Source organism: Cololabis saira, chromosome 23 (assembly GCF_033807715.1).
Source record: "Cololabis saira isolate AMF1-May2022 chromosome 23, fColSai1.1, whole genome shotgun sequence".
NCBI classification, from domain to species: domain Eukaryota; kingdom Metazoa; phylum Chordata; class Actinopteri; order Beloniformes; family Belonidae; genus Cololabis; species Cololabis saira.
In genome coordinates this window covers 31,568,367-31,584,963 of record NC_084609.1, presented here as the reverse complement: position 1 = coordinate 31,584,963, position 16,597 = coordinate 31,568,367, and the positions used below count along the sequence as shown (strand labels likewise).

General features: G+C 44.6%; 1 protein-coding gene across 1 annotated transcript in view; it reads left to right on the top strand.

Annotated features, from left to right (window-relative positions):
• The first annotated feature begins 287 nt into the window (after window positions 1-287).
• The window catches only part of tmem178bb (transmembrane protein 178Bb), a 134,152-nt gene continuing 117,842 nt past the window's right edge, over window positions 288-16,597 (top strand). The window contains exons 1-2 of the mRNA XM_061714802.1: window positions 288-400; window positions 619-1,402. Of these exons, the coding sequence (XP_061570786.1) occupies window positions 946-1,402 (457 nt within the window). The 5' untranslated portion in view covers window positions 288-400; window positions 619-945. The remainder of the gene's footprint in view (window positions 401-618; window positions 1,403-16,597) is intronic.

Genomic DNA, 16,597 nt, shown 5'->3' with positions numbered 1-16,597 from the left:
ATTGTAAGAATGAGATGTACCTGCTGTACTCTACTGCCCTTACTTTTTAACAACTTGTGCTTTCTATTATTTTACCTCTTTTCTTATCATTTTATTTCATTTTATTATTTATGTTTTAATTGTGTCTTGCCGCTTTTAATGTTGATGTAAAGCACTTTGAATTGTGTTGAATTGGGCTATACAAATAAACTTGCATTGCCTTTATTCCCCCTGTAATGTGATTGATTTCGTGGTCATTTCCTGGTGCTGCTTGTGTTGGGTGACGGCTGCAGGTGATTGGTCCGTGCAGAGGCCTTGCTCAGCGGCAGCTGCCGTCATCCTCAGACGCGCTGGGGGCTGCTGGGGCTGCTGACTCCTCTGGTCCCTCTGACGGGCTGCAGGCTGCATGTGGACACATCAGGTACATCCTTTTTATTGTTTCTCAGTGTAAGAGGAGCAACCGAACAGCGCAGCGGCGCTTGTGCTTTACTTGCTTTTACATGAGTGATTTTATCTGCAGCTTCTTCTTGACTTGGACGGATGTGAATCTGCGCCTTGTATTTGTGTTGTTTTAAATGAAATCAGCTTTTTTTTTCTTATTGCGGGCTGATGTGTTCCTTCCGTCCATGTCGGTTTCAGACAGATGGATGCTGAGATGAGATAACGTCCTGCGTCTCCGCCGCAGCCGCTGCAGCAGGAAAAAGACGTGGGCACTGGATCCCCACCGCCTCCCGTGTCGGATTTACATCCCATTCCGTCTTTTTTTGAAGGACCAACGTTTTTGTTTCTGCACCCGGACCCTCTCCCTCTCTGACCGGCGGCTGGTGGTTGCTGTCCGTCCGGAGGTGATGTGAGCTGAGGGCAGCGGGGGCCGCAGAGGGAGCTGTCCGCCTGGGAGGCGGTGCTGGCCGCACGGGAGCTGTCCGTGGTGCTGGAGCCGGAGCCGGAGCGGCCGTGACAGCAGCCATGGCCGCCGGGAAGCTGCTGCTCTACGCCGGGCTGTGTCTGTCCCTGTCCGCCCTGGCCATGCTGGCCGTGGCCATGTGCTCCGACCACTGGTACGAGACCGACGCCCGCAGGTACCGGGAGCGCTGCCGGAGCTTCTCCAGCCGCCGCAACCTCTACATCCCCAACATCAGCCTGCCGCTGCGGGCCGGCCGCGGGCCGCTGCAGGCCGGCCCCGGTGGCCCCGGCGGTGGCCCCGGCCCCGGCAGTGGCCCCGGCACCGGCCCCGCCACCGGCACCGGCCGGGCCGACGCTGCCTCCCCCCGCCGGGGCCCGCTGGCCCGCAGCCGGCGGCAGCTGTTCGCCATGAGCGCCGCGGACGAGTGCAGCCGCCACTACAACTCCACCAACATGGGGCTGTGGAGGAGGTGCCACCGGCTGGGCTTCGACCAGGAGATGGAAGACCTCATCCGGAAAGGTAGGGATGGAATAAGCGTGGAAAAGTTGGGGGATTTATGCCTATGAGGAGGGCGGACAAGGGCACGGGCGTCGTTTATTTTGTTTAGTTTAGTTTAGTTTATTGGTCCTTACATTTTCTACCACACAAATAATCCAAAGTACAAGATTAAATCGTCAGTGTAATACAAAAATGTTTCCTAGGGGGGGGGCACTTAAATTCTTGGGGTGGACACCAAAACTAAAAGCCATCATTACAGGACTTTATTATACTGTTGTAGTATACAAGCTCAGAAATACTTTTTTTTTTAACTTTCTAACTCTGCATATATATTAATGGTTAATATCATGTTGGTAAAAACCTAAGGCATATATAAATATATATATATATATATATATATATATATATATATATATATATATATATATATATATATATATATATATATATATATAATTTTATTTATTTATACTTTTTTTAAATTATTATTAGGCTCAGAAATACTTATTATTATTTTCATATTTCATATATTCATGGTTAATACCATGTTGGTAAAAACCTAAGGCATATATATATATATATATATATATATATATATATATATATATATATATATATATATATATATATATATATATATATATATATATATATATATATATATATATGCATTTTTAATATATCATATATGTATAATATATATTTTAATATATCTTATACTTATTTTATTAATACATATTATATATATATATATATATATATATATATATATATATATATATATATATATATATATATATATATATATGTATGTATTTTTTATTATTATCAGGCACAGAAATACTTAAAATAACGCCTACTAATATGCATTTTTGCCCAAATGATTTGGGATGAAATGCATAACTGACGATAGAATCTATGTGACCGGCAAGTGTTTTTTTTGTTGTTTTTTTTATTGAGGCCAGTGGGGTGGCCAGCAAATCTGTAGGGGGGGCCGTGGCCCCCCCTGCCCCCTCCTGGTGGCGCCACTGACTGGCCCGGCTGTGGCAGCAGACTGCATGTTGTCATGCTGCTGTGGAGATGAGGGGCATATGAATGATGAGTAAGAGTGCGTGAGCGCCTGAACCAGCAACTGAAAGTAATGACATAATCATTTCAGCATGAATGGGGACAGGGGCGAGTACAGCTTTCTGGGGGGCTGAGGGCAACATTCTGTGTGGGGCCCCCTGTTTTCTGCACTTCCAGTGTGAGGGTGGAGTTTAAACTCTTAAGCGGATTTGTGGCTATGCATTAATCTCTTCCACTATGTTCAGATTAATCCCAAACATATTCATGTGTAGAGAGTAGTAAGAGAAAGGGAGACATCCAACATTTACATTAGAAATGTCATGTGTCCGGATCTCTAATCCGCATGGTTGCTATGGTAACGTATCTACATAGATCTGATGTAAACAAACCCAAGCGGAGGGTTTCCAATAACCAGACAGGAAGGAGGCTGCTGCGCGCTGCTTTAATTCAGCATCCGTCCACAGATCAGTCCACAGGCCAAGGGTTGACTTCCTGCCACGTCAAAACCACGGGTGGAACTAGAGCCAATGAAGCTCGGAACCGTCCCGTCCCTTACTCTGGTTGACTGGGCCACCTTGTAAATGATGCAACAGACTCTTTGAGGACATGTTTGAGCGACCAGTGCACCCAGACCGAGACACATCTGCAAAAATCTGCAGTTGCAGCTGTCCGCCGGAGAGTGTCTGGCTCGTCCTCGTCGCAGAGCGCGCCCAGCTCATCCTGCCACACGCCGACTCCACGCTCCCAGGTTGCGGAGGAAAGCACCAGCCGGCCGAGTCCTAACAGTTTCCTCTCTTTGTTGAAATGTCCACATTGCAAGTATTTAAGTCGCCCTGTTGTCATCCTTTTTGGAAAAATGTAACCAAACTTTCGAGCGTTTATGATGCTTTGTCCCCATATTTTACTGCTGGGCGCAATGGTGACGTCATTCACGCCCACTGGAATCGATAAGGGAATCGTTTGCAAAAAAGGCAAACGATTGAAACACTGAGAACCGGTTCTCAACAAGAACCGGTTCTCGATTCCCATCCCTACCAGTGTGTGTCCCGGTGTGTGTCCCGGTGCACTTGGTTCTGGAGGAGTTCTGGTCCGTTCTTCTGTCCATCGTTGCTTCAGTCCATTTGTCCAACCGTTTTTGGACGTTGCGTCTCTGAGGGTCCACCCCGGCATCTCAACAGGTTCAGGTCTGGACTTGGACCAGGTTCAGGTTCAGGTCTGGACTTTGAACAGTTTGTTCCAGAACCTGGATTCTTTTATTTTTCCTCATTCTGATGCAGATCTGCTGCTGTTTGGGATCATTTTCTGTCACGTGATCCAGTTTCAGCCAATCCTTCGCTGTCAGACATGTGTCCTCACATGTGTCCTCACATGTGTCCTCACATGTGTCCTCACATGTGTCCTCACATGTGTCCTCACATGTGTCCTCACATGTGTCTATAGAAGACTCTGGTCTGTCCCTAGTGCAGATGTCATGTTTTTCTTTGATTGTTTTATTCTCAGGTGCAGGTTTGTGGACTTCAGTCCCGCTTCCACGATGTTGACAGATGAGTTTTTTTCCTGGAAGCTCTGAGATGTTTTTGTTTTGTCATATTTCTCTGAGAGTTTGACAGTCTGACCTTGGGACAAATTTGCAGGGACAATTGTTGTTACTGTGGAAAGTTGAACTCCAAATACTTTGGGAATGGCTTTATCAGCCTTTCCTACATCGATTTGCAACAATTGCTCCCCTGAAGTCAATGCTGATGTCTTCCCCCCTTGGCGTTGTGTAAACTCACATACGAAAGCATCTGCTTTTCTAGAGGTCTGCACATCTGCTGATGATCGGTTCATCAATGATGATGATCAGCTCAACTTACCCCCGCAAATCCTGTACCGGCATGATCTTTTTTTAAATTAGTTTCTTTCATTTTTGTTTAAAAAATTATGTCAGGGTGAGTCTTCGGCCACGTTTACACATAGCTGGGTATTTACAAAAACTGATATTTCCCCCTCTACGTTTTGAAAAATCTCTTCATTTACACGAACCTGCATAAATATCTGTTAAGGTGCTATGAGCAGCCAAACCTACAGGGGGCAGTGTAACGAGAAGATAAAGTCATGCTAGCCAATCAGAATCCTGGAAAAAAACATCAACAAATGACACGAGTAACTTCCAGTTACTTCCAAGATGAACCAGAGTCTTTGGTTTGGAGTGACAGAGAAGTGGAGTTACTTTTAAGTGTGACTTTAGAATATAAAACAAGTAAAATACAAGAAAATATTGACGGTGGCCAAACAAATTGTAAACACAGGTCTCACGCATGATGCTTGTAGCACCCTATAATGTAATAATTTCCTGAAAATGTAATAACTTCACCAATAATGTAATAAAATATCCTGACAGATATTGTAATAACATTTTTACCAATAATATAATACCGTATTACGTTTTTGGGAATTTATTACATGCTACTCAAAGTCTGCAATTTAACCCAATAGTCATTCTGGTGTTTCAAATCCAGTGTATATAACATTATTAGATACTTAAAACACAAAATGTAGAACTCTGGGCTGAAAATGAACATATATATTACATTATTTGTCAAGTATTACAATATCAGTTTTGAAAAAAAAAAAAACCCACCTGAAAATGTATTAAATTCCCAATAATGTTATAAGCTATTACATCATCGGTAAAAATGTTATTACAATATCAATCAGGATATTTTATTACATTATTGGTCAAGTTAATACATTATTGGGTTTCATTACATTTTCAATTGAGTTAAGTGCAAATGTTATTACATTTTCAGGCGTTATTACATTTTCAGGAAATTATTACATTATAGGAAATTATTACATTATAGTGTGCTACAACGCTGGTGACGTTTCTGTCTCATAATGTGACGTTCTGAAGCCTAAATGTCCATTTCCCTCTGTTTACAAGCAAACGTGAAGACAGAGTTTTAAAAAATCTCCACTTTGGCCGGAGTTTTCAGGAATTATGGTTTTTGGTGACTTTGACCTTCGTTTTCGTGTAAACGAACGGACAAAACGCATAAAACACCACCGTTTTTGCTACATGTAAACAGGGCCTAATTGTTTTTCTGAGGTCTGAGCTATACGCAAGGACACCGGAGTGTATGAGAGCGGTCCAGAGAGGCTGAATCTAGTCTGTGTTTTATGTCATTAAATGTGTTTCAGAGGGAAGTCTTAAGTGCTTCACATGCTGGGTGTGTGTTGAGATACTGAGGATGAGGTTTCTGATGGATGTTACTGGTCGGAGTCCAAGAGAGGGTGTGTGTGTGTGTGTGTGTGTGTGTGTGTGTGTGTGTGTGTGTGTGTGAGCTGCAGCTGTGCTTCCTTTGAGGACGCCTCGTTGGCTTTGATTGCCCACCATCTGCAGTAATGTGCAGCCCACAGTCCGCGAGCTTAGCCGTCAGATGAATGCCTCCATACAGGGATCTGATCTGGGCTTCATCAGCATGGAAAACTACTCTGTGCTCGGTCGTCATCTGAACACAACGTTACACTGATGAGAGCAGTGGAGATGAACACTGTTATCTCTGTCTGCTCTGAGCGTATCAAGGTCCTATAGCAGCACTTACAGCTCATAATCAGGTGGTCCACAGTGACCTCTACCAGCAGCCACCAACAACCCGCTGCACTACACTAACGCCTGGAAAACAATCAAGTTGGGACAATTGGGAATCTGTATATATAAAAAAAAAGAAACAGCAGTGTGAACTCAAGATGTTTCATGTTTAATCATTTTTTGCATTTCAGACCAGCAAAACATTCTAGGAAAAAGTTGGTACAGGAAATTTCGAGCTCGAACAGTCAACAGCAGGTAGAACCACGTGCACAAGGGTTACCTCGGAAACCTTTATCAGTGCTACAAAGACGGGACACATTCACTGATAAAGAGGCAGGGTAACGGCCCGGTCAGGCGGGGGAGAGATTTGTCCGTCAAGACTCCTCTCCCTTGCCCTGCCCCTTCTCAACCTTTCCCCGACCCTGCACCTAACCTGGGGCTTGCTGATTGGGCCGGAGCTTCGGGAGCTACGTGCTGGCCTGCGGTCCCCACCCCTGGTCATCCCGTTGCTGCTTCCACCTGCCTGCGGTCCCCACCCCCGGTCATCCCGTTGCTGCTTCCACCTGCCTGCGGTCCCCACCCCTGGTCATCCCGTTGCTGCTTCCACCTGCCTGCGGTCCCCACCCCCGGTCATCCTGCTGCTGCTTCCACCTGCCTGCTGTCCACATCCCGTTGCTGCTTCCACCTGCCTGCTGTGCTGTTGACGTCCCCGACCCCCCAGTCTGGCCCTCGGCAGGAGGGTCCCCCCTTACGATCCTGGTCCTGGTCCAGGTTTCTTCCTCCTAAAGGGGAGTTTTTCTTGCCACGGTTTGGCTTAAGGTTTTTCTCCCACTATGGGAGTTTTTACCTGCCATTGTTCATGTTCTGGGTCTCTGGAAAACGTCTAGAGACAACTTTTGTTGTATTAGACGCTATATAAATAAAATTGAATTGAAGAAAACGTATAACTTTACTGTTGAGAAAAGAAGCCTGATGTTACTCTTGATCTGAGGAGACCCTTCTGGACTCTGAGGCATATGGGACGGAGCATCACCATGGACACAACTGTACTAACTGAAGAGTACCTCAAGGCTCTGTATGAGGACCTCTGCTTCTTTAATTAAATTGCTCCACACTGTTTTGTCAATTGATATAAATGTTTAGTTTATATGCAGATGACACTCTCATTTACATTCAGTCTTCCAGATCTTCCATGGAGGAATTGAGCACCGTGTGCTTCAGATAGAGATGAACCGATCAGGATTTTGGGGGCTGATCACCGATCATCAAAAATAGGAGATGAGAAAATATCATGAATTGACTGTTTTATTGCAGGCTGAGGCAATGTGCAATATTTCACACTCTAAAGACTCTTAGAAACGACTTACACTCAGCTTACAAGAGTAAGTGTAGCTTACTAGCTTAAGCTTTCTTGTGGCAGTAATTATGTGTACAACACAACATGTACACCAACACAGACAACAGTACATATGTCACCGTGTTAGAGTTGATACAAGTTGTTGACTATAAACCTTTTTTCCTGTGGAAAAAGGAATTAAATCTTAAAATAAAAATTAATTATAAAAGCTTTGTGAAAGCTTTAGCGATAGCATCCGCCTAGGGCTGGGCGATATATCGAGTCGACTCGATATATCGCGGCTTCTACTCTGTGCGATGTACAAAATGACTATATCGTGAATATTCAAGTATACATTGTCATGCATTTGCTTTTAGCCGCGGGCATTAAATTACAGGCTTTTCTCACCCTCTCGTCTCGTCTCTCCTTCTCAAAGAGATAAAACAAGCGGACCCAGTTACATACGTCAGTCACGTGCCGTCGCGCATCGTTATACTCCCAGCAGAACGGTAGCGGCAGCAGGTGCTAATGCTAACGAATGGAGGAGGACGTGAGTTCCACCTAACTTTCCCAAACTCGGCCTGTTTGCGCCGTGAGCTCATCTGCGTTGCTACGCGCGACGGACTCTTTTCAAACCACACTGGGACGTTTTAGTAAAGACGGGAGGGGATGTTTTCTCCTCGCACGCCATCGCAATATTTAGACTTTTTTCGAGAAAAAAGTCGAAATGTTGAGGAAAAAAGTCAAAATTTTGTGAATAAAGAAAAAAGGCGAAATTTCGACTTTATTCATAAAATTTCGACTTTATTCTTGAAATTGTATTTCAACATTATTCTCAACATTTCGACTTTTTTCTCGAAGTGCACAATAAAAAAAAATCTTCCCCTCTCAAATATATTTTCTCCTGCATGGCCCTTGCATGGAGTTGACAGGAACCAGTGGACTTGGTCGTGGTCAGGGACACACACCAGGACTAAATGCCACTTTTGCCAAAAGACAGAATCCAGGCTTTTAACCGGTGGTATGTTGACGGAAGCACCACATGATTTGTTTTATGTTGTTACACGAGGATTAGCACGTTGTTCCATGCAGCTTGGTCCCGGTTGCTTCGTGAACTCGGGTTAAGCTGTCAGATGATCAGCCAGAGTCTCTGTCCCTCATCCCAATTTACTGCTCAGGGGAGGGTGTTAGAATATTCAGAGTTTTTGTAGCTGTAACAAATATGCTGGAGATCTTTCATGTGGGACGGTGAAGCCGTGGGCTTCTTCTCTTTCTTCTTCTTCTGGTGCTCCAGGAACAACCTAAACCTGTACTCTGCCGCCCTTATTTTTTAACAACATGTGCTTTTTATTATTTTACCTCTTTTCTTATCATTTTATTTCATTTTATTTGTTATTTAAGCGCAGAGGTGGGTAGAGTAGCCAAAACTTGTACTCAAGTAAAAGTACTGTTACTTCAGAATAATATGACTCAAGTAGAAGTTAAAAGTATTCATCCAAATAAGTAAAAGTAAAAAAGTACTTGGTGAAAAAACTACTCAAGTACTGAGTAACTGTTGAGTAACATCTGATTTATTTTTTTAACACAACCATTCAAACAGACAAAAGAACAAAATAATCATCTTCAGGCAAATTAAATCAATAAAATAAATTAAAATGAATAAAAAATAAAAAATAGCTTAAATTAAAATAATCTTAAAGTGAATTCAAGTACTTTAATAAATAATAAAATAAATAAAATAATAACAGAATAAAAAAATAAATTAAGCACAAGTAGCACAAAATTTCCAGCCTTTGTACTTTTCTTTTTTAACCAGGCAGAACTAGAACAAACATGAACTCATAGAAACTCTGTGTGTGTTTGAGTCTGTGTAAATGTGACAAAACATGCAAAAACAAACATTTTTCCCAAAGAATCACCCAGTGATGTCATGAGATTGACGCGTACGTGGATAAAAGGGATAAAAGAAAAGTAACAGCTCAACGTAGCCTAATGTAGCGGAGTAAGAGGAACAGTTTCTTCTTCACAAATCTACTCAAGTAAAAGTAAAAAGTATAGTGATTCAAAACTACTCCTAAAAGTACAACATTTCCCAAAACGTACTCAAGTAAATGTAACAGAGTAAATGTAACTCATTACTACCCACCTCTGTTTAAGCGTACTCTTAAATTAGATTTATGATTTTTGAAAACCGCGCAAAGTTATGGATAAGCCCTGAATGCAGGCATTGTGACGTAGAATTGTCAAATTGGTTTAATTCACCGTATGAATTGTTACAGATTACTTTTGTAATACTGTATTTGACCCGGTCGTTGACACGTAATTCTTGCCATTGTAAGAATGAGATGTACCTGCTGAACTCTACTGCCCTTACCTTTTAACAACTTGTTCTTTATATTTATTTGACCTCTTTTCTTATCATTTTATTTGTTATTTACTGTTTAATTGTGTCTTGCCGCTTCTAATGTCGATGTAAAGCAGACACAGTGTTTACATCCATGGTTTAAACATACAGCTGAAGGGTAATGTGATTTTTATCTGACTATAATTATATACAGTGTTTATATCACTGTACAACGCTGTACATTACGAGACGTTTCTTTATTATATTTGAACGTTACACCAGACGATACAAGGCTGCACATACTGTAATACACATATTGATATAAAGCTATAAAGGTCTCTCTCTACATCCCGTGTGTCTGTCCATTGAGCTGTTACGCCGAGAGCGCCCCCTGCAGGTTTGGTAACCGGTTATGAAGCGTTTTTCTTTTGAAGAGGGTTTCTTGTTTTATATCGTTTTGTGCTTTGAATCGTTTCTCGTTTTGCAGCACGTTTTTTCATTTGCACCACGTTCCCCTTTTTGTACCTCGTTTTGAGTTTGTGAATTTGAATCGTTTCTGTACTTGAAGCCGTGTTCCTTAACTGAGACGCATTAGGCCGTTGCAGTGCGTTTGGCCCTTGTCGGCCACCGTACTTTCTTCCTTTCCACGGGGCCAAGTTTCCCAGCACTAGTTCCGACCCCATTACGCTTCCACTGCTACTTCCCACAGGTGTACAGCTGTGGGATCAAATCTCTCGCTGTCGTCACCAGGGCAGAAAAAGGGGCTACAGAGGCCGGATGAACTTATTGTGTGCACGGCTCTAATGGCGCATGTGTGTGTTTCTCAGCTGCTTGTTGTTGGAAATGTGTTTCTTTAGGTGGACATGGTCTTTTAAGAGCCTGTGACATACTTTTCATGATTTCAAAAGCGTCAGAATGGTCTTAAACTGTAATATAGCCGGTTTTCCAGCTGTTTAAAGCAGTGCACGATTGGTCAGGATATAAATACAAGTCTTGAAAACAGAGTGTCACGCTTCCAGAGATCTGGTTTCAAAACTATGTCCTGCTTCCTTAAAGGAGCTTGAGGCAGGATTGAGGCAGGATTTATGAAAAAATCCATATACATTTTAAGTTTTCTAGTAATAATGTCAGATGAAGCGTTCCAAACCCAAAAGAATGATTCCTCTAGTGTATCTCTCCTTTGCCTTGAACAGGCTGTGTGCTGCAAAATGTGCTGCAATTCTGGGCCCGAATTTCCCGCGCTGTCCTGCAGATGTGACGTCACATGACGCTGCATGCGCGTTCTCCCCGTTCTCCCGTGCCGGCTTCACTGTTGGCTGCAGTACCCCCGACGGCCGTCGTGGTGAAGGGTGGCGCTAGAGAGTCTCATTTCTTAAAAGGAGCCTCATGCTCCTTTAAGCATCTGCAGATCAGTCCCATAAACTCAAATTGTGGCCCCTCCCCTCTTTGAAGCAATTCAGTCCAAATGGAAATATCCTATAATTGTCTCTGTTGCCATGTCAACATAACTGGCAGTAATGTGTCTGATTGGTTTAGAAAGGTAATCAATAAGAGCGGAGTGACTGTGGAGCAGTGGGATGAACAGGCTGCTCACAGAGCACAAAGGAATCAGAAGATTCAGGCACAATGTAACAGAGCCAGAGACTCTGAGGGGCAGTCAGACTAAAACAGCTTTCTCAAGTGTGGTGATCAATATGTTCTTAACCCTTGTGCTGTCTTTGGGTCAAGGGAGGGTGAAGGGAGAAAAGAAGGAAGGAAAGAAGGGAGAAAAGATGGAAAGAAGGGAGAAAGGAAGGAAAGAAGGAAGGAAGTAGGAAAGGGAGTAAGGAAGGAAGGAAGGAAGGAAGGAAGGAAGGAAGGAAGGAAGGAAGGAAGGAAGGAAGGAAGGAAGGAAGGAAGGAAGGAAGGAAGGAAGGGAGAAAAGATGGAAGTAAGGAAGAAAGGAGAAAAGAAGGAAGGAAGTAGGAAAGGGAGGAAGGAAGGGAGAAAAGATGGAAGGGAGGGAGAAAGGAAGGAAAGAAAGAAGGAAGTAGGAAAGGGAGTAAGGAAGGGAGAAAAGATGGAAGGAAGGAAAGAAGGAAGTAAGGAAGAAAGGAAGGAAGGAAGGAAGGAAGGAAGGAAGGAAGGAAGGAAGGAAGGAAGGAAGGAAGGAAGGAAGGAAGGAAGGAAGGAAGGAAGAAAAGATGGAAGTAAGGAAGAAAGGAGAAAAGAAGGAAGGAAGTAGGAAAGGGAGGAAGGAAGGGAGAAAAGATGGAAGGGAGGGAGAAAGGAAGGAAAGAAAGAAGGAAGTAGGAAAGGGAGTAAGGAAGGGAGAAAAGATGGTAGGAAGCAAAGAAGGAAGTAAGGAAGGAAGGAAGGAAGGAAGGAAGGAAGGAAGGAAGGAAGGGAGAAAAGATGGAAGTAAGGAAGAAAGGAGAAAAGAAGGAAGGAAGTAGGAAAGGAAGGAAGGAAGTAGGAAAGGGAGTAAGGAAGGAAGGAAGGAAGGAAGGAAGGAAGGAAGGAAGGAAGGAAGGAAGGAAGGAAGGAAGGAAGGAAGGAAGGAAGGAAGGAAGGAAGGAAGGAAGGAAGGAAGGAAGGAAGGAAGGAAGGAAGGGAGAAAAGATGGAAAGAAGGGAGAAAGGAAGGAAAGAAGGAAGGAAGTAGGAAAGGGAGTAAGGAAGGAAGGAAGGAAGGAAGGAAGGAAGGAAGGAAGGAAGGAAGGAAGGAAGGAAGGAAGGAAGGAAGGAAGGAAGGAAGGAAGGAAGGAAGGGAGAAAAGATGGAAGTAAGGAAGAAAGGAGAAAAGAAGGAAGGAAGTAGGAAAGGGAGGAAGGAAGGGAGAAAAGATGGAAGGGAGGGAGAAAGGAAGGAAAGAAAGAAGGAAGTAGGAAAGGGAGTAAGGAAGGGAGAAAAGATGGAAGGAAGGAAAGAAGGAAGTAAGGAAGAAAGGAAGGAAGGAAGGAAGGAAGGAAGGAAGGAAGGAAGGAAGGAAGGAAGGAAGGAAGGAAGGAAGGAAGGAAGGAAGGAAGGAAGGAAGGAAGGAAGGAAGGAAGAAAAGATGGAAGTAAGGAAGAAAGGAGAAAAGAAGGAAGGAAGTAGGAAAGGGAGGAAGGAAGGGAGAAAAGATGGAAGGGAGGGAGAAAGGAAGGAAAGAAAGAAGGAAGTAGGAAAGGGAGTAAGGAAGGGAGAAAAGATGGTAGGAAGCAAAGAAGGAAGTAAGGAAGGAAGGAAGGAAGGAAGGAAGGAAGGAAGGAAGGAAGGAAGGGAGAAAAGATGGAAGTAAGGAAGAAAGGAGAAAAGAAGGAAGGAAGTAGGAAAGGAAGGAAGGAAGTAGGAAAGGGAGTAAGGAAGGAAGGAAGGAAGGAAGGAAGGAAGGAAGGAAGGAAGGAAGGAAGGAAGGAAGGAAGGAAGGAAGGAAGGAAGGAAGGAAGGAAGGAAGGAAGGAAGGGAGAAAAGATGGAAGTAAGGAAGAAAGGAGAAAAGAAGGAAGGAAGTAGGAAAGGGAGGAAGGAAGGGAGAAAAGATGGAAGGGAGGGAGAAAGGAAGGAAAGAAAGAAGGAAGTAGGAAAGGGAGTAAGGAAGGGAGAAAAGATGGTAGGAAGCAAAGAAGGAAGTAAGGAAGGAAGGAAGGAAGGAAGGAAGGAAGGAAGGAAGGAAGGAAGGGAGAAAAGATGGAAGTAAGGAAGAAAGGAGAAAAGAAGGAAGGAAGTAGGAAAGGGAGGAAGGAAGGGAGAAAAGATGGAAGGGAGGGAGAAAGGAAGGAAAGAAAGAAGGAAGTAGGAAAGGGAGTAAGGAAGGGAGAAAAGATGGTAGGAAGGAAAGAAGGAAGTAAGGAAGAAAGGAGAAATTAAGGAAAGAAGGAAGGAAGTTGGAAGGGGAGTGAGGAAGGGAGAAAAGATTGAAGGGAGTGAGAAAGGAGAAAGGAAGGAAAGAAGGAAGGAAGTAGGAAAGGAAGGAAGGAAGGAAGGGAGAAAAGATGTAAGGAAGGAAAGAAGGAAATAAAGATGAAAGGAAGGGAGAAAGGAAGGAAAGAAGGGAGAAAAGGAAAGAAGGGAGGGAGGAAGGAATGGAGAAAAGGAAAGAAGGAAGGAAAAGCAAAGAAAGTAATAAAGGAACGAATGACGAAAGGGAGGTAGGAAGAAAAAGGAGTAAAGGAGGGTAAAAAAGGAGGAAAAGAGGAAAGGAAGAAGGAAGCATGGCAGGAGGAAAGAAGGATATAGGAATTGGGTCATTTTGACCCAAAGACAGTACAAGGGTTAATAAAACGGCTGGAAGGATCTCCATGTCTTCCTTAGGAGCAGGTTTAAGTTCATTTCAGGTTTCATTAGATACAGTCCAGCCTGGATCAGTTCAAGACCCAGATCCAGGAGGACATCTACCTCGACCGGTTTGACGAAGCATTCAGTTTTCGATGCAAATGAGTTGACCGTCCAAGGGTCAGTCCAGGGAAACGCCATACACATGCAGAGAAAACAAGCTGAAGCAGATAATCTCAGTCTTCCATCCGTGTTTGAGATGTACCAGCCCTGCCGTTGTGGCTCTTTGAAGCCGTCCTCTGCTCTGAATCCAGGTCAGGTCTGCACCAGCGTCCGACCCTTCACCCCACAGCTCCTGGTGATAATCCAAATAGTTGGCATATGTTAACTCGGTTTCTGGGCACGATACGTGACCTCCTGCTGAAGGGGCGGCTCATCCTGTCAATATATATCACAACCAAGTATGTCCTGGAGACAGGAGGGAGCAGGAGACAAACATCACGCTGCAACACGGTCTGAGACTGCAGATAAGAGGAAAGAGAGGAAACCAGGGCTGACTGCGGAGAGCAGGATGTGAGAGAGCAGAGGATTATGCAGAGAGGGATGGGGGCAGGGGGACGAGGCCTCGTCACGCCATCTGTCCTCGCTCGGTGAGGAAACAGCCTTTCAAGTCCCGATAAAGCCGTCCCCAGTCCCGTCCCCAGTCCCCCGGGAGGTGAAGGAGGTGAGAAAGGTGAGGGAGGTGAGGGTGGTGAAGGAGGTGAAGGAGCCGTCCCCAGTCCCGTCCAGGCAGAAGGAGGAGAGGCCGGGAACCAGATTACCTCCGGAGGGCCCTGCACCGCTGGGAGGTGAAACTAGACACCAGGGAGGGGAGGGAGGTGAGAGAGGTTCAATTCAATTCAAATCAATTTTATTTGTATAGCGTCTAATACAACAGATGTTGTCTCTAGACGCTTTCCAGAGATCCAGAACATGAACATAAACCCCCAAGCAATTATTACATAAACAATGGCAGGTAAAAACTCCCCTAGTGGGAGAAAAACTCCCCTTTAGGAGGGAAGACCTGGATCATAAGGAGGGACCCTCCTGCTGAAGGCCAGGCTGGGGTTTCGGGGACGTCAGCAGCACACACCAAGCAGGTGGAAGCAGCAGCGGGATGACCAGAGGGGGGGGCGGCAGGCCAGCACGCAGCCCCCGAAGCTCCGGCCTGCAAACATGCACAAACGAGAAAAAAGGGGGCCAGCACAACAAACTACAGGAGCGATGGACAAAAATGATAGCTATGAGATACTTATAATAAATGAAAATGGAAATGGAGAAGAGAAGAAGGGAAGAGGAGAGGAGAAGAGTGAGAGGCACCGCCCAGTGGATCATGTCGGTGCCCCCCTGCAGCATAGGCCTATAGCAGCATATCTACCACAAAGCTATATTTGAGACTATTATAGTCTTGTTCTATAGCTGCAACTATGACTACTGACTCTAACACACTAGAGTTTACACTACCTAGAGATTTACCAACACCAGCTAGAGGTTTACTAAACACTAACTAAAGGCTTTACTAAACAGAAAGGTTTTAAGTTTAGTTTTAAAGGTGGAGGTGGTGTCAGCCTCCTTCACCAGATTGGAAGTTGGTTCCAATCTGGTGAAGGAGGTGAGAGAGGTGAAGGAGGTGAGGGAGTTGAGGGAGGTGACGAAGACACCAGAGGAGTCAGACTCTGGTGTGGCCAGAAATGTTGAAGGTCCTGATGACATCACAAAGTTCAAAACGCTCTGAGTTGTATTTTTGTTGAAAGCTGAGTGTAATTCTGTGTTTGTCCTTCTGCCGGGTCACAGGGACCAGCAGGAGTCTGCAACTTCCCTTAAGCTCCGCCCACTCCTCATCTCCATACAATGAATGAATTTATGAGAATTTCATCACAACAAAGGTGCATTCCACAGGTGTATTAAATATGAATGTGTTAATAATCTCTGTTGGCATGGTTACTGCTACACAGATGGATCAAGTGAGCCAGGCTTCCATTTTAATGACTCCTCGCTGCAGAAATGTCATGGAAGCTGTGGGTTGCGGGACACAGTGGGCTCTCGGCCTTAATGACCTCAGTAAGTACGTTTACCCAGTTTGCCTTGCAGTGTCATGGGAGAGTGACATCTCCATGGCGACGGGGTGGTCGTAAAATGTGACAGGCGGAATTCATGACGGATGAACCAGCACACAAACTGCAGCTGCCGGAGCCTCCTGTTGAAAACTGTACCTTCACCTCCACCACTGGAGTTGGTGCCCCCACCCTCACAGCATGTCCCATTGTGTCCCCCCCACCAAAACAAACTGGAGAAGGTTTGAAAACCGTTTCCAAGCACATCAGAGTCCAGCCGCTTCGAGTGAGGAAAGTTTTTCAGAAGTGTCTCCAGTCAGACGTCGACCCTCCCAGGAGTGGTCAGACTGAGGCAACAGGCTCTGCTGGACCCATGTTCTTTAGTTCCTCCATCATGGCTGGTGTTCTTTAGTTCCTCCACCGTGGCTGGTGTTCTTTAGTTCCTCCATCATGGCAGGTGTTCTTTAGTTCCTCCATCATGGCAGGTGTTCTTTAGTTCCTCCATCGTGGCTGGTGTTCTTTAGTTCCTCCATCGTGGCTGGTGTTCTTTAGTTCCTCCATCATGGC